This window comes from Mytilus trossulus, chromosome 3 (assembly GCF_036588685.1).
Source record: "Mytilus trossulus isolate FHL-02 chromosome 3, PNRI_Mtr1.1.1.hap1, whole genome shotgun sequence".
Taxonomy (NCBI): Eukaryota; Metazoa; Mollusca; class Bivalvia; order Mytilida; family Mytilidae; genus Mytilus; species Mytilus trossulus.
Genome location: NC_086375.1, coordinates 60,969,277 through 60,996,648, shown reverse-complemented (window position 1 = coordinate 60,996,648; position 27,372 = coordinate 60,969,277). Strand labels below are relative to the sequence as shown.

The 27,372-nt window shown below is 32.9% G+C and overlaps 2 protein-coding genes across 3 annotated transcripts in view; one reads left to right on the top strand and one right to left on the bottom strand.

Moving 5' to 3' along the window:
* Window positions 1-13,338, bottom strand: part of LOC134712021 (von Willebrand factor A domain-containing protein 5A-like) — a 78,298-nt gene extending 64,960 nt beyond the window's left edge. For both annotated transcript variants that reach the window (XM_063573112.1, XM_063573115.1), the window contains exons 1-2: window positions 13,280-13,338; window positions 1,318-1,436 (exon numbers count right to left, since the gene is read on the bottom strand). In XM_063573112.1, coding sequence (XP_063429182.1) covers window positions 1,318-1,381 — 64 coding nt within the window. In that variant the 5' untranslated portion in view covers window positions 1,382-1,436; window positions 13,280-13,338. The remainder of the gene's footprint in view (window positions 1-1,317; window positions 1,437-13,279) is intronic.
* A 4,820-nt stretch (window positions 13,339-18,158) lies between these two features.
* On the top strand, window positions 18,159-22,699 carry LOC134709605 (uncharacterized). The gene is made up of 3 exons (XM_063569762.1): window positions 18,159-18,527; window positions 19,176-19,325; window positions 21,667-22,699. The coding sequence occupies exons 1-3, from the start codon at window positions 18,305-18,307 to the stop codon at window positions 21,849-21,851; spliced, it is 558 nt and encodes a 185-aa protein (XP_063425832.1). The 5' UTR covers window positions 18,159-18,304; the 3' UTR covers window positions 21,852-22,699.
* Window positions 22,700-27,372: the final 4,673 nt, after the last annotated feature.

Genomic DNA, 27,372 nt, shown 5'->3' with positions numbered 1-27,372 from the left:
CAGTACTTAACCGGTCAAGTTGTCAACTGTTTTATTATAGAATGTCACCAGTCTCAGGTCTTAGTGAATGGAATATTGGATAAAATTGAATGTTTTGTGATTTTACCTTATAGTAACAATCAACTATAACTTTGGTTCAGATTATTTCACTAATCTATCAACAAATTTGAATGAACCTCAACTGATACACATGAGTTTTTTAATCAATTGAATTGTTGTAAGTTTTCAACTACCTTTTTACTTTGTCTTCACACGACTTGCCAATGTTAGTTGTCCGTTTGGCTGTGCAAGGATGTATAAATACGCAGTCACGTCTGGTCAGAATGGGGACATTAAATCTGATGCCTTGTTTTAGAGACTGAATGCAAATCTTTGAGGAGTTCATAGTTGGTCTATATAAAGGCAAAATTTCAGTTCCTGTCCAATAATCCCTCATTTTCCAATGCATGGAATTCTTAAATTTCCAGACCATTGTCCTGGACAACACCAGGACTATTACAGGACCTAGCTCCAAGTTGTATTTATATTAGTGTAAAAAAATTCAACAGTTTTGATTGAACTTGCATAAATACATGTATTTGACACTGGATCATGGAAAAAAATAAATCAATCAACTGGCTTCCAGTAATTTTGAGCACTCTCAAATCTGCGTTTAATGGCCTCACTTATTCAAAATTCCTAGGCAGGTAGAAATTTACAGTAGAGTATATAAAGAAATACAAATTTCTTGAATTTTGTTAGGCATCAACTACGTCTGTATGTGTTTGTGTGGCTAGGGATAGATGTGATAATACCAAACAGTGTGAACTGCTTAATTAAAGGGATATATATACGCTGATCTACGCTGGGCAATGCATATATTGTAAATATTTTTTTTTTATATTACCTATTGTACTGCATTATTAAAAAATTTACACCAGTCAGATGTTATGGTATATTATTCATAATTCTTTGAACTTTTCATCATGTATATTATAATTATCATGATTAAATAACCAGTAAATTTTAATATTTTTGTACGTAAAATTTAGCAGCTAACGTGCTGAAAACCATTTTCTGTCAGAGGGCTTCGCCCCTCAGAACCCCCTACCAGGGCCTTAAGCGGCCCCAGACCCCCTGCCAATTGGTTCCTACAGTTGACTGAATACCTAGCTAGAACCCCTGCTTCCTGTCAACAGACTTGTGTCAACTTCAACTTCCCCACTAAGAACTCTTGGTTTACAGATAATAACTTTCTTGTATGTATACCAGCAACCATAGATTATGCCTCTGCAATAAGAACTTCATATTTTAAGTCAGTTAAGATGAAATACAAACCAGGTTTTTGTCCTGACACCAAACCATACTTCTTTTCAGTGTCTGTGTTGATGCGACTGGCCATACTTTATTCTAATATACTGATGAACTGTATGCAGGGTCAGATAAAATCTTCTATCCTGAAAAATAGTTATTTCAAATAGCCATTTTATACAATACCTAAGGGAAGATGAAAAAGCTTATGAATATGTTCAAAAGATCAATAGCACATGTTTCAGGGAAAAGAAACTTCTGAAGTTGTAGTAGAAGAATCATATAATGGATTTTACAATAAATTATGCTTAAATGATTTGATTTACACTTACAGAAGTTAATTAAAAGTTGTACATTGTATTAAACAAATGGTACAAAACATTGTCAAGATGAAATAAAAAAAGTTTAAAATGTTGACATATTATTGGTGAAGTAAAAAACAAGAGGCTCTCAAGAGCCTGAATCGCTCACCTTAATTCTTTTGGTTAAATCTCTCATCAATGATTATTTTGGCTTTTCAATTTATTTAAATGTTCTATGGATTGTCCTATTTTCTTCAAAAGCCCAAAAAAATAATCATTTTCTCCTATGTTCTATTTTAGCCATAGGAGCTATGTTTCTTGACATACAAGGAAATAAAATATAAAATTTATACTAGATACTCTGAAACTCATTTAGCCTAAGTTTGGCTGAAATTGATACAGCAGTTTCAAAGGAGAAGATTTTTTAAAGTAAGTCAAAATGATGAACAAATTGTGAAAAAAGTCTGTAAAGGGCAATAACTCCTTAAGGGGTCAATTGACAATTTTGGTCAAATTGACTTATTTGATTTGAAGATCTTATTTTGCTGAACATTATTGCTGTTTACAGTTTATCTATATCTATAATAATATTCAAGATAATAAACAAAAACAGCAAAATTTCCTTAAAATTATCAATTCAGGGGCAGCAACCCAACAACAGGTTGTCTGATTCATCTGAAAATTTCAGGGCAGATAGATCTTGACCTGATAAACAATATTACCCCATGTCAGATTTGCTCTAAATGCTTTGGTTTTTGAGTTATAAGCCAAAAACTGCATTTGACCCCTATGTTCTATTTTTAGCAATGGCGACCATGTTTGTTGATAGATCAAATTTTCAGATACAATTTATAAACTAGATACCCTAAGGAACATTCAGTTAAAGTTTGGAAGTATTTGGCCTAGTAGTTTCAGAGAAGAAGATTTTTGTAAAAGATTACTAAGATTTACGAAAAATGATTAAAAATTGACTATAAAGGGCAATAACTCCTAAAGGGGTCAACTGACCATTTCAGTCTTGTTGACTTATTTGTAAATCTTACTTTGCTGAACATTATTGCTGTTTACAGTTTATCTCTATCTATAATAATATTCAAGATAATAACCAAAAACAGCAAAATTTCCTTAAAATTACAAATTCAGGGGCAGCAACCCAACAACAGGTTGTCTGATTCATCTGAAAATTTCAGGGCAGATAGATCTTGACCTGATAAACAATATTACCCCATGTCAGATTTGCTCTAAATGCTTTGGTTTTTGAGTTATAAGCCAAAAACTGCATTTGACCCCTATGTTCTATTTTTAGCAATGGCGACCAGGTTTGTTGATAGATCAAAACTTGGGATACAATTTATAAACTAGATACCCTAAGGAACATTCAGTTAAAGTTTGGAAGTATTTGGCCCAGTAGTTCCAGAGAAGATTCTTGAAATAGTTTACGACGACAGACGACGACGGATGCCAAGTGATGGCATAAGCTCATTTGGCCCTTCGGGCCAGGTGAGCTAAAAATGGGCTAAAATGCAAAATTGTAGCTATTTTCAATGCAGAAAAAGCAACATGGTTCAAGTTTAATAACAGATCAACAAGTTATGTCCTCAGTCAAAAGTTTCTCCACCAAGTAACTGCACATGCAGAGTTTCAATTTGTTCCAAATAAGAGGCAGAATGTGTCTGGGAACATAAATGTCCTAGATCAAGCTTTGCAATTTTCCAAGTTTAAAAGGGGCATAGCACTAGAAAGGTAAATAACTCACAACCCAAATCCTTACTCATACTGTCTGCTAAATGTGGCTCTTGGCATATTGTATGAGTTTCATAAGATTTGGATGAGGAAAATTTAAGCTCAAGTTGGTGAAACAAAAATAATACAATTTTTTAAGTTATAACAAGGCACAACTCTAGCAAGGCATAAGATTACTACACAAATTTCAAACTCTGTCTGCTAGTTTTCGTTCTTAGCATTGTGCAGGATATAACTGAAGAACGGTTAAAGTGATCCCATCAAGATTTGTACTGATCTGAGTTTTATGGCAATATATACATGACATATTGTACATGTGTATTAGTTTCATAACATTTGTTTGAGGCAAGCTAAAGTTAAAGAACGCAAAAGAAAAATTAAGTAATACTTCCATTTATAAAGTAAAAGTGACACCACCATAATTAAAACTTGATATGTATTTTGTAATGTTTATCTCCTGATTGATTCAGGGGCCTGTCGTTCAGCAGATATTGTCTGTTGATGTGGTTCATTGGTATTTTCCCGTTTCAGGCGTTTTGATATAAAATATATAAATTAGATAGTTGGTTTTCCTGTTCCAATTGTGTAAACTAATAATTTTAGGGTCCCTTATAGCTTGCTGTTTGTTCTGGATCAAAGCCCTGTGTAAAAGGCTGTACTTTGACCTGTGTTTGTTTTTATTAGGTTAAGATCTTTGAACACATTTATTTTGTGTTCGAAACATATATATAGTATGTCAAAAATTGGATCACAGTCCAAATTCAGACTGGATCAAGCTTGAATAGTGTGTCCAAATTTAGTATCCTTCGTTTTAAAACTATATATGAATATATAGATATTATACTACAAGAACAAAATAATTTATTGTCTATAGTGAATAACATTACCAATGAAAATAACTTAAATCATGCTGTTAAGGAATTTACAAACATCTTATTTGATAGTGCTAATAAAGTTTTTGGTAGATCTGTGTTAATACACCAAGATGAAATCAAAGTTAGGCCTAACAACGAGTGGTTTGATAACAATTGTACGATTGCACGTAAAGATTTTCATGTGGCTAGAAACTTTTTCCAACATCACCCGTCAGACGTCAACAGAAAGGCATACGTTATTTCACAAAACAACGTTACTACACGTATAATAAAATGAAACGAAAAAGCACAATTTAAATACAAACGTCAAAAAGGTATCGAACTTTGCGACTTAGCTAGTACCGAACCACGAAAGTTCTGGTCATCGTTAAAACGAAAAGTGAACAACAAGTGTAAAATTGATAACGAAACCATGATGAAACATTTTGAGTCAATACTAGGAGATAATTCGCAGGATCTATGTGAAGAAGTTCGTAATCTCATAGACAATACAGTATTTGGCGATATAAATGTTACACAATTAGACTCTGATATAACTGAAGACGAAGTAGTAGCATCAATAAAATCAAAGCACCAAAGGCGCTGTAGGCAGTTAAGTAGAAAAAAAGCAGAGGCAAACTTGGCAGAAGTTTATACTATAAGACAAATATTGTTGCTTCAATTTGTTTTTTAAAGATTTTTTAAAAAGAACAAACATTAAACAATCATATATTGTACATTTATGTTCATTTAATGAATTAATCATTGAGGCAAATAATTCATATTTTGTCAAAGTTTTTAAAAGCAACACATATATCAAGTATATTTTTTTCATTGTCATGAGTCTGCAGTGGTACAAGTTTGCAATGATTGCATTTCATTAATGTTAATTAGTATTGGTAGACTGTTAAAAGTTCAAATTGACTTAAGTACGAGCTTGTAAAAGTATGAATAGACTTGCTTCCCTGGAAAGAAATCTGAGTTTGTGTTCAACAGTACACTAAGTAATCAAACAGGAGTTGGTAGGGTGATCGACCCTAAGGACTCTCCCTATATTTTATTTGATCAGTTCTCATACATGAACATATATGATTTAATTTAAAGTTGGGGGTCTCGACTGTTTCCAATTTCTCAATCAGGAGGGGTGGGGTGACTGCAGGGACTCTCCCTATATTTCATTTTATTTAGAGGTGGGGATCCCAACTGTTTCCAAGTTCTTTAATAAACAGGAGTGGTATGGTGACCACAGGGACTTCCCCTATATTTCATTTGATTTGTTATATAGTCCCGTACATGCATAGTATATATGGTTAAGGGGTGGGGATCTCAAATTTTTCCAAGTTCTCAAACAGGAGGGTGTACAGTGACCATAGGAACCCTCTTATAATTTATTTGATTTGTAATATTATCCCATACATAAATATATATGGTTTAAGATTGTGGATCTCAACCATTATTAATTCTCAAACAGGAAGGGGTAGAGTGGCCCCACATACTCCATCTATATTTCATATGATTTGTTATATTGTCCCATACAAAAATATATATGGTTTAGGGGTGGGGATCTTGACCGTTACCAAGTTCTCAAACAGGAGGGGTGGGTGACCCCCAGGGAACCCCCTATATTTCATTTGAATAGTTATATTGTCCCATACATGAATAAATATGGTTTAGGATTGAGGATCTCAAATGTTTTCAAGGTCTCAAACAGGAGGATGAACAGTGACCCTAGGGACCCCCACATTATTCCTTTGATTTGTAATATTGTCTCATACATAAATATATATGGTTTAAGATTGGTGATCTCAACTGTTTCCAAATTCTCTAACCGGAAGGGGGAGAGTGGCCCCACGAACTCCACCTACAAAAATGTATATTTCATATGATTTGTTATATTGTCCCATACATAGATATACTGTATATGGTTTAGGGGTGGGGATCTTGACCGTTTCCAAGTTCTCAAATAGGAGGGGTGGGGTGATCCCCAGGGACTCCCTTTACATATTTCATTTGATTTGCTATATTGTCCCATACATGAATAAATATGGTTTAGGGTGGGGATCTCGACTGTTTCTAAGTTCTAAAACAGGAGGAGGTACAGTGGCCCAATGGACTCCACCTATATATTATAAGATTGCTTACATTCAGGTATCATATATATAGTTGCACTATTTGTGCCTGTCCCAAGTCAGGAGCCTGTGATTCAGTGGTTGTCGTTTGTTTAAGTGTTACATATTTGTTTCATAGTAATTTTTTTTAAATAAATAAGGCTATTAATTTTCTCGTTTGAATTGTTTCACATTGTCTTTTCGGGGCCTTTTAGAGCTGACTATGTGGTAATGGTATGGGCTTTGCTCCTTGTTGAAGGCAGTATGATGAACTATAGTTGTTAATGTCTGTGTCATTTTGGTCTCTTGTGGACAGTTGTCTCATTGGCAATCATACCACATCTTTTTTTTTATATATAAGAAACTTCCAGCTATTTTAACTGACCCATCAAAATTGAGAAGAAGAACATATCCCTTGAAATTGCAGTAATATGTTTAACTTTAAAAGTATCTAACATGCATTACCAACATTTATCACTGATAAAGAAAATTTATACTGTTACCAGGAACATATATATTGTTTATAGATAAACTGTTCCCAGCTGTCACATTGTATTGGATTTTGACATTGAAATTTGTGTACAAAATGTTTTCTGCTTTTTCTTTCTTTTAAATATATCTTTTGGTTTTCAATTCTAGTGTTTATATTTATTTACCATGCATAGATGTGTTTTGTCCCCTGTCTGGATTTTTTTTTAAATGATAGCTAAACCCGGGATTACCATTATCCGCTTCCGGAATCGGATCCGATATTGTAATTGTCTTACCCAGCAGCCATTTTATTTTCAATGTTGTTTTTGACAGATGAGTGAGATACGATTTTACTCGGATTAAAAAATTATTTGTAGGCAATTTCTGTATAAATCTAGCGGTTAAACCAATTGAACATCGCTGTCATGGATAGTAATGACGAAAATAAGTTTGAGATCGTTTATTAGAAAACTTTGGTAAAAATGTTTGGAAAGTTATTTTTTTATTTTCTTTCAAGGTTCGTCGGGCATGCCGGACGTAGCTAGTAACCAAGTAGAAAGTCCGACTACAAAAATGCAGACCACCGCTAATTTGAACCCCTGCGTCCAAATTGAAAAGATACAAAATTTCGTATTCTAATTCAAAATTGCCGCCAACAGCGTGATCAGTCGAACTTATTTTAATAGACTTCTGACGTAGTTGACTACATGTACGTATTGATGACAAACAATATTCATACGACTTTTGCAATTTGGGAAATATGACATAAAAAACCTTAAATGATCGTCGATTTTCCCAAAAGTTTTGAAGTTGCACATAGGAAGTAGAGCACATTAGGAATCCGTATGTATTTTATTATCCCCTGAGCTTTTAGCTAAGATGTCAAAGAACAAGTGTATGAAATATTTAATCGCCGAAAATATTTTCGGCGATTAAATATTTCATACACTTGTTCTTTGACATCTTAGCTAAAAGCTCAGGGGATAATAAAATACATACGGATTCCTAATGTGCTCTACTTCCTATGTGCAACTTCAAAACTTTTGGGAAAATCGACGATCATTTATATATATAAGGTTTTTTATGTCATATTTTTTGTAATCCAGAATGAAAAGTATGAAAACTAGAGGCTCTAAAGAGCCTGTGTCGCTCACCTTGGTCTATGTGCATATTAAACAAAGGACACAAATGGATTCATGACAAAATTGTATTTTGGTGATGGTGATGTGTTTGAAGTTCTTACTTTACTGAATGATTTTGCTTCTTACAATTATATCTATCATGAACTTTGCCCATTAGTAACAGAGAACTATATTTGGTAAAAATTTACATAAATTTACCAAATTAATGAAAATTGTTAAAAATTGACTATAAAGGGCAATAACTCCTTAAGGGGTCAATTGACCATTTAGGTCATGTTGACTTATTTGTAGATCTTACTTTGCTGAACATTATTGCTGTTTACAGTTTATCGCTATCTATAATAGTATTCAAGATAACCAAAAACAGCAAAATTTCCTCAAAATTACCAATTCAGGGGCAGCAACCCAACAACCGATTGACCGATTCATCTGAAAATTTTAGGGCAGATAGATCTTGACCTAATTAACATTTTTATCCCATGACAGATTTCCTCAAAATGATTTGGTTTTTGAGTTATAAGCCAAAAACTGCATTTTACCCCTTTGTTCTATTTTTAGCCGTGGCGGCCATCTTGGTTGGTTGACCAGGTCACGCCACACATTTTTTAAACTAGATACCCCAAAGATGATTGTGGCCAAGTTTGGATTAATTTGGCCAAGTAGTTTCAGAGGAGAAGATTTTTGTAAAAGATTACTTTAATTAACGAAAAATGGTTAAAAATTGACTATAAAGGGCAATAACTCCTAAACGGGTCAACTGACCATTTTGGTCATGTTGACTTATTTGTAGATCTTACTTTGCTGAACATTATTGCTGTTTACAGTTTATCTCTAACTATAATAATATTCAAGATAATAACCAAACTAGAGGCTCTCAAGAGCCTGTGTCGCTCACCTGTTACTGTATTTACTGATGCCGGTCATCTTGGTTGGTAGGTGGGGTCATTAGACACTTTTTTTAAATAGATACCATAGTGATGATTGTGGCCATGTTTAGTTTAATATGGCCCATAGTTTTAGAAAAGAAGATTTTTGTACAAGTTACAAAAATGACGAAAATTTGTTCAAAATTTACTATAAAGGGCAATAACTCCTTAAGGGGTACTCTTACAATTTTTATCATGTTGACTTATTTGTAGATCCTACTTTGCTGAACAAAATTGCTGTTTACAGTTTATCTCTATCTATAATAGTATTCAAGATAATAACCAAAAACTGCAAAATTTCCTTAAAATTATCAATTTTAGGGCAGCAACCCAATAACGAGTTGTCAGATTCATCTAAAAATTTGCGAGGGGATAGATCTTATTCTGATGGACATTTAAATCTTAAAAGATTTGCCCTAAATGTCTTAGTTTTAAAGATATAAATCAAAAACTGCATTTTACCACTATGTTCTAATTTTAGCCATGTCGGCCATTTTGTTTGGTAGGCGGTGTCATTGGACACATTTTTCAAACTATATACCGCAATGATAATTATCGCCAAGTTAGGTTTAATTTGGCCATGTAGTTTCAGAGAAGAAGATTTTTGTACAAGTTACAAAAACTGACGAAAATTTGTTAAAAATTGACTATAAAGGGCAATAACTCCTTAAGGGGTTGACTGACAATTTTGGTCATGTTGACTTATTAGTAGGTTTTACTTTGCTGAACATTATTGCTGTTTACAGTTTATCTCTATCTATAATAGTATTCAAGATAATAACCAAAAACTGCAAAATTTCCTTAAAATAACCAATTCAGGGGCAGCAACCTAACAACAAGTTGTCCGATTCATCTGAAAATTCTAGGGCAGATAGATCTTGACCTGATTAACAATTTTACCCCATGTCAGATTTGCTCTAAATGTTTTGGTTTCAAAGATATAAGCTAAAATATACATTTTACCCCTGTGTTCTATTTTTAGCCATGGCGGCCATCTTGGTTGGATGGCCAGGTCACCGGACACATTTTTTAAACTAGATACCCCAAGGATGATTGTGGCCAAGTTTGGTAAAATTTGGCCCAGTAGTTTCAGAGGAGAAGATTTTTGTAAAAGTTTACGGACGACGGACGACGGACGACGGACGACGGACGCCAAGTGATGAGAAAAGCTCACTTGACCTTTCAGGTCAGGTAAGCTAAAAAAAGCAAAATTTCTTCAAAATTACCAATTCAGGGCAGCAACCCAACAACCGATTGACAGATTCATCTGAAAATTTCAGGGCAGATAGATCTTGACCTGATAAACATTTTTACCCCATGTCAGATTTGCTCTAAATGCTTTGGTTTTTGAGTTATAAGCCAAAAACTGCATTTTACCCCTATGTTCTATTTTTAGCCGTGGCGGCCATCTTGGTTGGTTGACCGGGTCACGCCACACATTTTTTAAACTAGATACCCCAATGATGATTGTGGCCAAGTTTGGTTTGATTTGGCCCAGTAGTTTCAGAGGAGAAGATTTTTGTAAAAGTTAACGACGACGGACGACGACGAAGGACGACGGACGCCAAGTGATGAGAAAAGCTCACTTGGCCCTTCGGGCCAGGTGAGCTAAAAATGTCCAATAAGTTATAAATAACATAATATCCAGCTAGATAGTAACAATGGCACGTATTTCAGCATTTATTGGGTAGAACACAAATCCAGGGTGCTCGCATAAGGCAGCTTAACTGCCTAAAAAATGAAGTCGGGTAAAAGTTCAGGTAACGATGGACTAATAAGTGAAATGTTTTCTGCATGTCCTGACGTATTTGCGCCAATATTAAAGACTCTGTTTAATTACATTTATAGTTCGGGAATATACCCAGATTCATGGTCAGAATGTCTAGTAGTTGCTGTCCCAAAGAGTGGTGATCTATCCGATCCTAATAATTATCGTCCGATTGTATTGATCAGTGTTTTATTGAAACTTTATACTACTATTTTGACAAATCGTTTACTCAGTTGGTCCGAAGAAGAAGACATATTAATCGATAACCAATTTGGATTTAGACCCGTCAAGTCAACTGTAGACGCTATATTTATTTTATTTGGAATAATTTCGCATACACTTCAAAATAAACAAAAACTTTATTGTTCGTTTGTGGATTTCTGTAAAGCGTTCGACAAAATTAGCAGGAGGATTCTCATTTATAAACTATTACGAAGTGGTGTTAGCTCAAAATTTGTAACTATGGTTAGATCAGTATATTCATCTGTAAAAATGCATGTCAAAACTGCCCAATTACTGTCCGACTCATTCGAAAATTTTCTTGGTGTTAAACAAGGGGAGCCCTTATCACCTTTACTGTTTTTATTTTTTATAAATGACTTGATTGAAGACATGAACATTAGTCCTTCAGCTGACATAGTCTGAGGACATAGTTAACATTAATGAAGTTCTGATATACTTAATACTATTTGCAGACGATACTATATTATTTGGGAAATCGCCTGAAATTTTACAGGAACTACTTGATAAACTACTTATTTATTGTAATAAATGGAATATAGAAGTGAATATTAACAAAACGAAAGTTGTTGTATTAAAAAATGGCTGGCAACCCGTAACTGCAAAATTTTTCTACAACAACAAAGAACTAGAAATTGTCGATTCGTATATATATCTTGGTATGCTGATACACTATAATGGAAATTTTTTAAAAACACAGAAGCGATTAGCCTTACAAGGTTCACGATCTTTGGCAGCTCTGAATAATTCTACAAATGGTTTATACTTGACGAAGAAAAAGAAATGTGATTTGTTCGATAGTATGGTTGCGTCTGTGATAAATTATGCTTCGGAAATTTGGGGTTTCCATCGTGGAAATGATGTTGAAATTATCCATAACCGTTTTTGTCGATCTATTTTGAAACTGGGTAAAAGTACGTCAAATGTATTTTTATATGGCGAACTAGGGGCGTTTGCCAATGAATGTAATAAGAAAACAAAAAGTTTTAAAATACTGGTTAAAAATTGTAACTCATAAACCACTTATTGTGTATGATATCTATATATTGTTACTCAGAGATGCAAATACTGGTAAAACTAATTGGGTTTCTAATGTTTGTGACCTATTGTTTAGTATTGGTTTAAACTTTGTATGGTACCAGCAGTCTGGTATGAATATATCATTAGATGTTATAAAAGCTAGATTAAAAGATCAATATATTCAAAGCTGCCAGGTCTGCATCTATGCAGGATTGTGAGAAACTTACTATGCACAGAATTTTAAAATTAGATTTTTGTTTTGAAGATTACGTAGATTATAACTATAATTCACATTTTTTCACAAAGCTACGTAGTGGTACTATGAAGTTAAATGTTGAGATAGGCCGTTATTCAAATATACTTAGAGAAAACAGATTATGTACTTGCTCAGTGCTGTAATATGAAAAGTGTTGAAGATGAGTACCATTTTACTTTAGTGTGTCCTGTGTATAGACATGTACGACAGCAGTTTTTACCAAATTATTACTGTTCATGGCCAAATGTGACAAAACTTATGTATTTGTATCAAACCAAATCTAGATCTTTAGTTGGAAAATTATGTAATTATTTGAAATCTGCCTGGCAGATTACATGTAGTTCACATTTAATAAGTTGATAATTTTTCTATTGTACTACATGTATCTTATGAAATTGTTCTCTGTTGTTTATTGTGTGTCACAATGTAAATATGTTTGTGTTGCTATAGCATGTAACTACTGCTTTGCAAATAAAGAATGCATTCATTCATTCATTCAATTCTTTTGTTGAAACATTTGTACTATTGACCATGATTGACTTTCAATAATGAAAGTCAAGTATTAACAAAAGGCTCCATTCACCTGTGGAGTTGTACTCATGATCACATGACTGCAGACAGTAATGATGTCCATTAAGAGGTGATTACAGGTAAATTTGCCAATCAAGAATTGACAAAATTACAATAGAAGAAACTTTAAATGCAATTATTGATTAAATGCAATACATGTATGTTATGTCACTCTGAGACTACTGTATCACATGTGTTATAGTAGTCTCAGTGTCACTATACTAAACAAGGAATGTTAGACAAGTTTTCATACCATAATATGGTTTTAACTTGTTAAGAAAACAATGCACCATTTTGGTGGAATAATTTGTTTTGAAAAACAAAGACTTATGCACCAATTGTTCTATACCATTATATGTCAATTGGTGGATTATACTTCAATTGAGGTATAATCCACCAATTGGTGGTTATTCCTGAACTGTACAATGACAATGGTACGGGAGAACTATAATTTACGATTACTGACATACTGTTACGGTGTTATGACCTTTATTATCATTGAGAGGTCTCGCACGGTCGGCTAATCGTGAGTGGGACACACAACTCATACAGGCAGTATGTCAAAAATTAGTATATACATAATGATTACCTGATCACAACGTTATTTTCCTAGCGTGACATTTAGGCGGGAATTTTGGAGGTTGATGCTTTTGCTAAAGACCTAAAAGCTAAACGCGGGCATGAACAAACCAGAAATTTTTTAATAACATTCCATTTAACTTTTCGGTAATTTTCTTCATAGTCAGCAATTTGTTACAGTAGAATTTCTTTGCTTAAGTTAAACAAATCACAGACATATAATACATATAATATGTCTCTGAATAAATAATATGTTTCTACTTCCCTTTTTTTCCTTTAAAAAAATCAAAGAAACTAAGTTACTTGATTTTCTTTGGATGTAACGTGTTAATATAACTCAAACTATAAACACTTTATAACATTCCCCTATCCTGTGACATTGGTGTAACACCGTGACAACTTAAAAACAAACTATAACAATAACCTAGTACCTAGGTTGCATATTTGTCGGACGACGAGTATTTTTCCAAGAGCCCGACTTGACATAGCCGTTCACGTCATAGGCGAAATAAAATACGCGAATTTTTATGAAATCTATGTTTGATATATAATGTTGCAAGGTTTATTTCTTTCTCTTTCTAACATACCCTCATTTTTTTTAAGTGGCTTTTCAAATTTCAAACCCTTCACCCATGTCGGCTTATGTTTAAAAGTCTCAATGTTGTATTATTCTTTTAATTTGTTTTCGTTCAGAATATGCAGGATATAATACGCCACTGGACATTAAGCAAGCGCCAATCAATATACATTGTACCTATCAATCAATTTTTCCACACTTCGATCTACATGTTCATCATGAATTTTGTCCAATTGCTGTTGGATTAATATATTTTATAAATACTGACCGACCAGACCCATCATCGCTAGCCAAGGGTAACGATTCATTCCCCTCCTCGTAAAAGAGGGACGAAAGATACTAGAGGGAGAGTCAAACTCAAAGATCGAAAATAAACTGACAACGCCATGGCTAGAAATATAAAGACAAACGGACAAATAATAGTACAGAATACACAACATAGAAAACTAAAGACTAAGCAACACGAACCCCACCAACAACTGGGGGTGATCTCACGTGCTCTGGAAGGATAAGCAGATCCTGCTCAACATGTGGAACCCTTCGTGTTGCGTAATCAGGTAAATAGTCTAATTCGGTAGGTAACATTCATATAAATTCAAATACAAGCACGGGAATATCTTATCAATTGAGATATATATACTCCGTATGCAGGACTAGCGTAACCCTCGGCTAGCGAAGATGAACTGGACCATGCACAACTCTTTTTGTTGTTATCTCATTGGTGTTTACTCTACAGCCGTTCCACTACTTCCGTTATATATGGTTACTGAGAACTAATGAGCTTTCTCACCCGTGACTGACATACACTGCACTGTTTCTGTGCTCTTATATCATTATATATTCTGTTGATCATAAAAAATAAATTATATCTGTCCGGCAAAATCGAAAAAAGGGTCGTTTGAAGGGGAATTGTCATTTTGTACAAGGAAATTAATACCACTAAATTAACGATATAGTTACCTTCCTCTGTGTTCTTTCTTATTCTGTCTTTGAATTATATTATTCGTAAATATACCTACCTGTGATCTTTAGAAATTGTACATATTTCACTATCATAATTTATTATTATTTAAAAATAGATATTACATATTACCGTGAGCCTAAAATAAATCATATCGGAAACAAACTTAACGTTAATTGACATATGATGATGATGTAAATATAAGTTTTCTCTAAAAAAAATCCCTGTATATCACATTAATTTATAATTCTTATTCTGTTATAATTACCCGTTTGAAAAGGGTTCAAATTTCGAAAATGAAACTATACTTCGCCACGGTAGACGATTACTGCTATTATTATAAGCACTCATGTTCTATATTTCTTAACGTATTTATCCATATTTCTAAAATTATGCGAGACACTAATATTACAAAAAGATGAATTAAATGTCAACTAAACCAATGAGCCTTTGTCGAATACCTAGCATAGCAGGCAGATACACAATTAAAGATAATGAGGATGATAGATGGCCGAAAATAAAATGTATATTCAGGACTCAAACAGCTTTAAAATATGGTATGTGCTACACAGACAGTAAAGTACTAGTAATCTTCGCTATCCAAGGGTAACGATCAACTATATACCCTCCTCTACAGACCAGTCTTAAAGTTTGTCCTTTCTTTTTAATAGTATCCACATACTGCGTTACATACAAATTTCGTTTGTTTTTTGTCATTTTACAGTGGGATTTCCAGTGACATAATCAGTGGGATGTACTATGGGTTGTGGGAGGATGTTCAGTTGATAGCGATGATACCGTACAACCATGCGACATACTAGATGGAACAGTCAATGATTAGTATCGCAAGTTGCTCTCAATAAGGTGTAGCAACATATTTTACAGGGCTAATTTTAAAGAGATTTTGTATTCTCTAATAGTTGTGAATTGTATCAAGAGATATAATTATGTCCCGTTGCCAAAGTGATTGGTCTCTTTTGATTTCGACTAAAAATTGCATATTTGAACGCAGAAAAATTACCATTTTCCACCAGTAATCATAAACACATTTCAATTTTGATTGAAGATTGTAACATTTTTTTATTAGAATATAATATCAGTAAGATAAAGGATTTGTTCTAATAAAAAGGGGGGACGTTGGCAACACTGATTAACATTAGGATTTTTTTTATTGTGTTCAAAAACGCAAATTAGAGGTATTTAGCATAAACTTTCCAAGTTTTGAGGTTTTATTCATCATGTTCATTACCAAAGGGGGATTTTCCAGATTCAGACAATAACTCAAAAATGTTTTCTTTTCATGAAACTTTTGTGAATTGTTTATATCTATAAAAATAACATTTCTCCAGTTTTTATATTCTGATTTGAAATTGAGATGTAATTGAACATATTCTTTGTAAAAGCGATAGGCGTATCATGATATGCTCGCATGGCGCAGCTGTTTGTAATCATTGATTTGCTGTCTAGTTGACGTATACGCCACACCTCTTTGTATTATAAATAACCTGTTTCTCTACACATGGATATCGTAAAACATTAGCCACCAGTCATAATTTGAAGTTATATGGCGAATGAGCGCAGCGAACGAGCAAAGAGGAGAATGATAAGCATATTCATAAATAGTAAATACAATGGATTTTTCAAGGATTGTTCTTATTAATTGAAACACATTTGAATTGTTTTTTCTTTATTAGATTTGTTCAGAATGGTTTGCTGTTGTTCAGGCAATGACGATATTTGGATTTTCTGGTATACTAGTTTCCAAGTACCTGTTTATACTGTACTTGTTCTTCGAAAAATCAAAAACGAAAAATGAAAACACTTCTGTTTTCCGTTTTTAATTTCTATGTTTTTTGTTTTGGTTTTTAAGAAATCAAAAACGAAAAATGAATGGACGCAAAAATACACGGACCAAGTTCGACAGATTTTAAGTGTTTATTTTCTTTTTTTCAATTTTGGGTCTTTGGGTCCAGACTACCTTAGACAATAACTGGCAATCGATTGAACCGAGTGTGGACAAAAGCTTTACCGTTGCTACTTTTTTTATGAACTAAAGTTGAGAGGTGCTATGGTCACCTTTCCGGAATTTTGACTTCAATTATTATATTTCCATAACTTTACCCACCTGGGTCTTTGGGTCCATGCAGCAATAAGCATTTGCTTATTAATTGCACCTAGTGTTGGCTTGTTAAAAAGTTATAATCTTGGATTCAAAAATTTGGTCGTCACGATTAACCAAAAGATTTAAATCAATCTATTTGTTTGTCACCCTTACATAAATCCCAATTCCTATCGTTTATATGATAGATTTGCCGGTTTATCAACTTAATTTGGAATAACTTCAGGGGAGGGGGGTACATGTAGTTGATAATAAGAAAGCTGTGTGTAGTTACTAGGTTTTACTTAACTTAATCAATCTGTTTTATTTTATTTTATTTTATTTTTAAAGCAACATATTAAGCTTGATGATTTAATTATACAAAGTATGAACTATGTCTATTGAACTTTTAAAATCCTGTGAGAGATTCCCGGCTGTAAAAAAAAATGTTTTAGATAAATGAATAACTTATCAAGTTTGTCTTTGAGAGAATAAATTGCATTTCGTCTTCCTCCTGAAAATGAGTGCCGTTAGATTGCAAAGAACGTTTCAGGTTTATGCAAGTCTTCGGTTTTTCGGCATGGCCAGTTTAGCTCGTATTTCTTATTGTTCGCTAGCTTCTAACAGTTTCACCCTATTGTTCGCTAGCTTGTTACACCCTATTGTTCGCTAGCTTGAGTCTGGTTTTTTTTTCTTGGCATAGATTCAAATATGTCATTGAAAGACGGTAAATGCAACTTTTCGAGAATCGAGTAAATACTAGTACATCATCCTCCTCACACTTTTTGTATTTATATAATCCTTCCAGTCTGTATCCAATCTGTGGTTTACTTGTTGATGTCATGCAAGTATTACAGTTGACAAGTTCGTGAAGAAAATGCCCATGGAATTAAATTAAACCTTTAACATGCTTAAAATCGACTACACGCAAGTTTTCGTTTTATATTTATTTGTCCAATTTGTTTTTCGTTGCAAGAGGTAGGTATAAACAATAATTCCTTAATCTTCACTATACACGATAGGTTTATCTTTGCATATCGTAACATGGCGAAGTGGAAATCTGTTTTTTCTATCTCATTTCAATAAATTAACTTTTTTTAAAGATTTAAAAAGAGCACGTTGCGCCCTTTGAAAAAGATCCTGTCGTTTATAATAGATAAACTGTATCTTAAAGATATTTACATTTACTTATATATAACCAATAAAGACATACCTTGTTTACTCAGATATGTACTATTATGGTTTAGGAGAATTAAAATATTGTATGTAGTAAATGTTATCAGTTTCTTTTACATACTCCTTGTGTTTTTATGATGTTTCTTAAAAGTTTGTTGTGGTAACCGTTCTTAAATACTGTTGGCCTTTCAAACTTCGAATAAGTAGCCAAATGCTGTAAGAAATGACAGTTATTGAGGACTTTAAATCGGCTTCATTATGGATGAAGTTGGCTTTTTGTTTTCTTGCCGTTGCTTTAGTTTTTGCCTGCATCTCCTATACAACAACAGGATGGGGTAGCGCTACCAACATTGCAACTGCCTCTGCGCAATATTATGGATTATGGCGGATATGTAGCGATGCTGATCAAATTACAGCATGTCAACAGCTTGATGGAACAGCAACAGGTAAGGCCAATAACCAGTTCTAATCATTAATACAGAGAAAAAAAATGTAAAAAACGAGATCTTTTTTTAAAGATCTTGTTTGTTGAAATTGGAAGTTGTTATAGATCTACTATACATAAAAACTAGGAGACATTTTTTTTTTGAATATTTACTCGCTGATTTTCGTAAGTATGATCATCCTGATGACTAAAATACATTGAGGACAAATCATGAAAACAGACCTATAATATTTATGGAGCAATTATGAATCCTCTATGGATCTTGTGTAGAAATATGTCATACTCAAGATGAATTCATGATATATATTTACGCTGAAAATAAGAGAAAAGTCATTTGTAGAATTAAAGCATTTGTTATGTGATCGGCAATTAGCAATATAAAATCTGTGAAGGGCGACTATGAACATGCAAAGTGCTGTTACCTACCAAAAGAAAAAAAATGTAAGCAGCAGTCACGAACTTACATTACAGTGAGGTGTGATCGAACCAAAAACAAAACAAACAAAACAAAACAAACTCAACGTGTTAGGGGCGACCATGAACTTGTAGAGAATTATGACCTAGCAAAACATACTTATTTATCAAAATAAAAAGAATGATTCTTTTTTCGCAGTAAAAATTTTGGTATAAATGATAATTTTGTTTACAGACTGGTATGCAGCTACTCAAGCAATGGTAACATTCGGATTCTCTGGTATACTGATATCATTTTTCCTCTTGATTCTTTTCTTGTTTATAAATAGTTGCAAAACTAATGGACAAATAGGACTAGCTGCTGGAATCGTCAGTATTGTTACTGGTATGTATATTGAACTAAGCACACACACACAAAAAAAAGAAGAAAAAAAAGACAACCACACACTTGAACACCAAAAACAAAAATGCTAAAAAATACTCTAAACATAAAGTTGATGATTATTTTATTATCTGAATGCAAGTGCTAGGGGAGGGGTGTCTTATACTTGAATTGTGGTGAAAGCTATTTTGCTGTTGAAGGTCTCAATGGGATTTTGAGATGGAGAATAGCAAAAGAAAAAAACGTCGTTGCTTTGCTTTTTGTGTCTTTTTGTGGGTTTTTTTTATTTATTGCTGTGCAGGAACTGATTTAGTGTCATGGATGGAAACCCAATATCCTTTGTTTTTCTAATGTATTTATCTATTATGTCATTTTCATAATAACCGACTTGATGTTCATTACATGCACAGCTTTCTTAAATACAATTAATTGATTTTCTTAGAAAACAAAAAAAAAAGAGAATAACACAAAAACGGCTAGCTGCATAAAAGAAAAATCTCACTCACGGGGTCAAAATATAAAAGTTACCATACTCACTTAGAATGAATAGTAAATAGTTTATTTCAAACTTTAAAAAAACATGTTTTATAATTTATTTGTTCAATATGATCAATTCATTTCAATTGCTATCGCCTTTTTATAAATTGAAAATTAAATGATATCACAATTTTTTTCCAGACTTATAACCCATGTAAAAGTACACGGTTTTTTTCAAATGAAAAAAAACCTGCATGAAATTTGCATGGAATAGAAAAATATATAAGTGTATTCCTTTTTCATTATTATCATTATTGATGCCCGTGTTAAGTTGTTGATAATTTGTGAGAAAAAAATTACAAAGCACTGTACTTACAAATCCAACAAAGAGGTAAGCAAATTTCCCATAACGAACTTGTTAAACTTGATTCACACAAGACACATTAAACGACAACCTTTTACGGGGTTTCTGACATTTATTTCGAAATTGCAATCTTCCCTTTTTATTTCCAGTCAGAGAATTAACTAGTTACATAAAAGATGGAACGGCAAAAATATTTATACTTAACTTTATAATACCGGCATTATAGATGACAAAAGTATTACCTATAACTTAATATCAAACTGATAGCTTCTTCCAAAACACAAGATGCAGTTATAAGAACGATCATAATCTTATAGCCTTTATAAATTAGACAAATGTAAAGTTATAAGGACATCTCATCCTGTACAAACTTTTTGGGTTATGATACTGTGTCGTAACAGGCTTGCTTTACACTATAGTCATTATGGGATCCTTTATAGATTGCTTGTTCGGTATGAGTCAAGGCTTCGTGTTGAGGCTGTACTTTGTCGTATAATTGATTATTTTTTGTGATACTTTGTGATTTGATCGAGATTTGTCTCGTTGGTACTCATGCCCTCTTTATGATATTCAAAGGGATGATTTTTTTCAAGATATTTCTAACAATTGTTATAATTTTGTAAATTTAAATAAATCTCCTAAATTTGTATGGCTCTTGACCCAAGAAAGTGTTACTCAGTCTTATGGAAAAACTGGGCTGTTATATTTGTGACTGTTTTGAAATAAGGAGATCAGGTATGAACACTGACACTAAGTCAAGTAAATAATTTGAGAATAAATACATATACATGTATAATGTAATTTTATCATTCTTTTATTCACAATATATATGTGGTTTTTAGCTTGATTCTGACTAATGCTGATGTTCCAAATATATATGTATATGCCCTCTGTTATTGTTGTTGTTACCAATTATGTAAATCAATTGTATCTGATTTTATGCCCTTTATGGGCCCTGTAATTTGGGAAATAAAAATATTCTATTCTATTCTACTCTAATACCACTGTTTTTGTCTTCTTATTTAGAATCATTTTCATAACAGCGTAGACAATCCCATTTCTTTGCGCGCTTAGGTTATCAATTGACTGGACCAGATTAGATGAACGCTCGTCTGTAAAACCCACTTATCACAGCATACGTGTTATAGAAGTTCTAAACGCCTAAATCAAATAATACACAGAGGACTAAACCTTGTATGTTAATTGATTTAAATGTTGAAAACTTAAACTTTCTTTGTTTTCTTCTCGTGCACCTGCGTGCATTTTACTCGTTTTATTCTATTTAAATCCTAATCGGATTATAATGAAAATGAATCTATATTGATACGAAATATCACTTTAGCTAGTTTCAGATAGACAATATCAGATAAATGTATCAAGTTCAAATATAGAACTCAGGTTTTGTTATACTCCACATGAGCTCATAATTAGGAATCAGAGTTCTAAATTTTAATTAGATTGGTTTGATATAAATATGTCCATAATTTCCCTTTTCTATTTTAGGTATTTTATATCTCATAGGTTGTATAGTATTTGGTACACAGTGGGACAAATATTATAAAGATACACCAATCACTGACTATGCGTTGGAATATGGGTTTGCTTTATCGATTGTCGCCCTTGTTTTGGAAATAACAGCTGGCGTGTTTCTGATAATAGAAACAAAAAGAGCGGTTACAAAATCTTGAGACTTTCATACAACTTTATGGAGTAGTGTTTTGCTTTTATAAATTTCAGTGTACATTTTTGTTGCCGTAATTACAGTTAACATTATTCCTTAATTTGGTATCACGCTGTTACCGAATGCTATTTTTTGTAGACATTTCAGGAAACAGGAGGAAAATTTAAAGGTTAATAAAACCCTTCCCGTCACATACCTCATTAATATAGACAATACTAGACATCAACAAATACAAATGGTATAATGATTAAATAAAACCCTTCCCGTCACATACCTCATTAATATAGGCAATACTAGACATCAACTAATACAAATGTTAGGATAATTAAACAGGATTGTTAAGGATTTGGATGATTATTTATATATTTTTTTTGTATCAAAAAACGTTGACTGAAGCACATTTTGTACGAGTCTGCACTTAGTAATGCTAAAATGTTCTCACGATCGACGCGTTTGCAACCATATAAATTACAATAAAACAATTTTATATAAAATAACCGTGAAATTATGTTTTCTTATATATGCGGCTTGTCATAATAGTTATCAAAGGTACCAGGATTATAATTTAGTACGCCAGACGCGCTTTTCGTCTACATAAGACTCAACAGTGACATTCATATCAAAATATAACATTGACACGACGTAATTGGGATATGACTACATAACTTTGGAAAGTCTCAATATGTCTCCTAGCCTCTCTATCGAAATGGCTACATCTTATTTAAAATCAAGGTGAAACTGTCTGATTGGATATGTGCTTGTTTTCCGTTCATAAATAAAACTACTAGCAATGTCGTTACTTGTAATCAGAACATTGTTAAAATTCGCTAAGAAAAGAGTTATCTAACAATAGTACCGTACTCCAAACAAAATTCAAATCGGAATGGTAAAAATCAAAAGATCAAACACATCAAACGGATGAAAAAACAACTGTCAAATTCCTGACAGGTATTTTCCTAATGGTGGATTAAACCTGGTTTTAAAGCTAGCTCAACCCTCACTTGACAGACAGTCAACATTCTTTTAAATTGAAAACAATATGTCAACAAAACAAACAGACACAATGGTGAAAATGTCAAAAATAAAAGTACAACAGTCAGCATTGTGTTATAATCACTATAAAAACGAACTTGTGACAAATATGTCAACAACGAAAAACAAAATGGCATATAGAAAAAAGCATAAAAGCAAAATTGAAAAATAACATACAAAAAAAGACCACAGCACCAACAAATCATTGGCGTGATGCCTAAATTCCATAACGCACCAAAAATAAACTAAACATGGAAAGGTAAATAATTTACAAAGAAAAAAAACACTACCTCAATACCACCATGTATTATTTGTGAAGTTGATTCGGAATATCAGCAAGGTCTATGTATCTTCAGGCGATTTTTTTTAAACAGACGAGACGTTCTTTGTCAAGAACCCGTCTGCCCATCCACTGGTGACGTTTTACAAAGTCAAAGTACGAAGTACGAAGTAGAAAGTAAAATAAAAAAAATATCTGAAATTCAAAGAAAATTATAAACGAAAAGATCATAATCAAATGGCGAAACCAAAAGCTCAAACACTTAAAAGAATGTAAAACCACTGTCATATTCCTGACTTGGTACTTTTCTTATGTTGAACATGGAGAATTAAACCTGGTTTTATAGCTAGCCTAACCTCTTACTTGTATGACAGTCGCTTTAAATTACATGATACTGACTATGTGCGAACAATACAAACAGACAAAATATGTAAAAATGTAAAAAAAAACAACCCAGGAATACAGCAGTCAACATTGTGTCATAATCCCAATCACAATAAAAACAAACAAAAATGTCAACAAAGTAAAATGAAAAGGCATATAGACAGAGCGCATTTGTAAAATTGATGTACAGGAATACAAGAATTTAAGACAGCCCTATAATACAATGACTGGATGTACAAGTACCGAGTCACGTTAAATGGACAAAACAGTGAAAGTAATTATATACAAAGACAAATTAACCAATACTATAACTCGTTATTAATATGATAAACAATGTGAGTACATATAATCTATATTTCAAGACCATCGTGTTTTAAAAGTGAAATTAATAAGAAATATTTATTAATTAGGTCTTTGTATATATCTTCCGATGAATCTTTTTGAGAAAAAAGACGAGACGTCCTTTGATATACCCCGATTAATCAACTGTCTACTCAGACACGGATGGCCTTTTACAAATTCTGAGTAGCAGCTATAAGCTGTTATTGAATTCCGAATGAATTGGGAAATACATATCCCATATGCAGGTGAAGTTGATATATTGCTACTAATGTGGGGGAAATCGATAATTTCATAATTAAAATAGTCTCCAGTTCTAGATTCTGGTACTGAGCTAACCACTTATGCCGAATTCGAGGTATAAGTCTAAAAATATAGCCAGAGAAAGCCGTGTTTGTTTTGTATTTGATTTCTTGTTTAGGAGGATATATTAGTGGAACCCAACCAGAAAAGTTTTGATTGTTTATGGAAAGTATCTCATTAATATAACGTATTCGAATGTGAAATTGAATAATCTGAATTCATTGAACTTCTTGTTTTTGACTCATATAAAAACACACAAAAAAAGAGACGCACGATACGTTCCCATTGGAATGCTGACAATTTGTTGGAGAAGTCTACCTCAAAAGTCAACAAATATGGTCATACAAGTGAGAGTTTTAGGACTATTAAACCAGATTCAATCTACCCTTTTCTACATTTGAAAATGACAGGAATATGACAGTTGTTGTCCATTCGTTTGATGTATATTATCATTTGATGTTGCCATTCGATTAGGACTTTCCGTATTGAATTTTCCTCAGAGTTCCGCATTTTTGTGATTTTACTTCAATCAGAAACTTAACCATAATACTGATCACTTGTTCCTCTGTGTAGCATGATTTACTTTTTTTGTGCATTGTTAACACAATATGTCTTAAGGTATCCCAAAGAAAAATACTTATTGCGTATGCTACCCTTTTTATGTTGAAAAGCAATGTGGATCATATCGTTTACCCAAGGGTATCACCAGCCCAGTAGTCAACACTTCGGTGTTGACATGAATATCAATAATGTGGTCATTTTCATAAATTTCCTGTTTACAAAACTTTGAATTTTTCTAAAAACTAAGGATTTTCTTATCCCAGGCATAGATTACCTTAGCCGTATATGGCAGCACTTTTTGGAATTTTGGATCCTCAATGCTCTTCAACTTTGTACTTGTTTGGTTTTATAAATATTTTGATTTGAGCGGCACTGATGAGTCTTATGTAGACGAAACGCGCGTCTGGCGTACTAAATTATAATCCTGGTACCTTTGTTAACTATTATACGATTTTTCAATTTCACAAAGTGAACGTTGGTATACAAGGTTGAAAAATCTAATGATTTGATAGAACCAATTTCAGATAAAGATCGAGATTTAAAATTATCCAGAAGTTCTTTAGAGTTTCTTTGTCAACCTAATGAAAAATGTCGATGTGTGCACACAGACAATATTATTTGAAGCTTTGTCAACAGGAACAACAATTCACTTATTGTGAAGGGATGATAGACATTGCACAGCCTCTGCGTCTCTGAAAACTGACTTTGGGCGATCATTCACACATTTGTCACCTCGTTAAGACCGAATTAGTTGAGAAATAAATATCCCATAAGCAAGTGAAGTTGGTATTTTGCTATGAAGAAGAGTGAAATTGATTATTTCAAAATTAAAATCATCTCGTTTGTCACATGAACACTCATGTTATATCTATCTTTAAACACCAAAATGCTTATAAACATCTGCCCATCTCAATGTCAAGTATGGTGTTGTCTCCGTCGACAACGTTACAATAAACACAATAACTGTTAATTAATGCTTGATAATTAAAATAGATATTACCATTTCACTTGGAAAGTGAAAACTCAACATATACTAGCTCCCACGACCATTAACAAATTGTGTTTTATTGCATATTCATATCTAAGCTTGAATGTTAGCGTTTTCAAGACCAAAACAGTTCAAATCTGTTACACAAACTAATGTGATTGACTGAAGCAGACACTAGAGTGTTTAAAACATGTCAAAAAAAAAATCATCAGATGTACTTTAAAGTTTAGGCCAAAAACAGTAAGACCATACCGGAACTTCTTTTTTTCTTTTCGAGTTTTCCAACAGAAACGACTTTTAAAATTATTTTTTTTGATAATGATACGCTTATTTTGTTATAATAAATAATTCGTGAGTCCTATGTTTTGGTATGCATTTTTTTTAATGACTGACTTATGAATTCGAACATTTGATAGCTCTCTGGTGAATCGTTTAATACTTGTGTATCTCTTGTGTTAATTGTCCACTTCCTGTAAAACTACAACCGATGTACATCTTCCTGGGAATTCATAATTACAATCTTCTTATTTTCACACGAGTCTGAGTTCATTCAAACATTTGTAAAATAGAAAAATATCAAAAACGACAGGTTATTTAATTTCCCATCCAACGTTTTGCCTAATACAGCTTAGGTAATCTGTGCCTGAGGTAGAAAAACCTGATTTTTAAAAAAAATTGTAAACAGTAAATTTATAAATATAACGATATCAATGACAATTCATGTTAGCACAAAAAGAGCTGACTACTGGGCTTGTGATAAAAAGCACGAAAGGAGAAATAAGGTATTGACAACAAGACAGCAACTTAAAAGACACAAAAGGAGACATAAGGTTTCGATAATTAGACAACAACTTAAAAGACACAAAAGAGATCACAATAAATATAGAAAAAACCAACACACAGTCTTTAATGATTATGAATTTTGATATTTCTACCTTTGAAAATATGCATTTCTGGTTGGTTAGTTGATCATTGATTTCTGTTGGCTTAACCAACCTCTAAATATCAGTTGGTAAGTTTGGATAAGTGGGTTGGGTGAATAATTGATTGATTGAAATTTTGTATCGGTCATGTTTGAAAAGGAACACTTTCATTACTAAAGTTACTGATTATTGGCTAAGTTGCCGTGTAGATTGGTTTGGTATTTGATTGATTGATTGATTGATTTATCATAGATAAATAGAAAACTGGTTGGGAAGTGTTTATAGAAAGAGAAGTACTGATCAATTGAATGATTCGTTTTATGTTTACTTATTGTATCATTAAAGGATTGTTATCACAAAATATATAAATATTTTCTGACAAAGGGAGGCGAAAGATACCAGAGGAAAATTCAAACTCATAAATCGAAAAATAAAATGACAACGCCATTGCTTAAAAAGAAAAAGACAAACAGACAAATTATAGAACACAAGAAACATTATAGAAAACTAAAGACTAAGCAACACGCACCACATCACAAATTTTGGGGTGATCTGAATTGATTTGGAAGGTTAAGCATTCCTGCTTTTCATGTTTTTAATTCTGATTTTTAAAGCCTTGCTATATTCGGAAAGAGTATCTACGTCTTCTTACTCTCGTTTAACCCATTCCTCGACTGATTTCATCAGTATTATTAAGTTAAAAATTTGTAAGGGTTCC

Excerpts from the sequence above, each read along its gene's own strand:
- LOC134709605 (XM_063569762.1), top strand. The coding sequence starts at position 18,305 with ATGACAGTTATTGAGGACTTTAAATCGGCTTCATTATGGATGAAGTTG. Across the intron at positions 18,528-19,175 it reads GCTTGATGGAACAGCAACAG|ACTGGTATGCAGCTACTCAA; the intron begins GTAAGGCCAATA and ends TTTTGTTTACAG. Across the intron at positions 19,326-21,666 it reads AATCGTCAGTATTGTTACTG|GTATTTTATATCTCATAGGT; the intron begins GTATGTATATTG and ends TTTCTATTTTAG.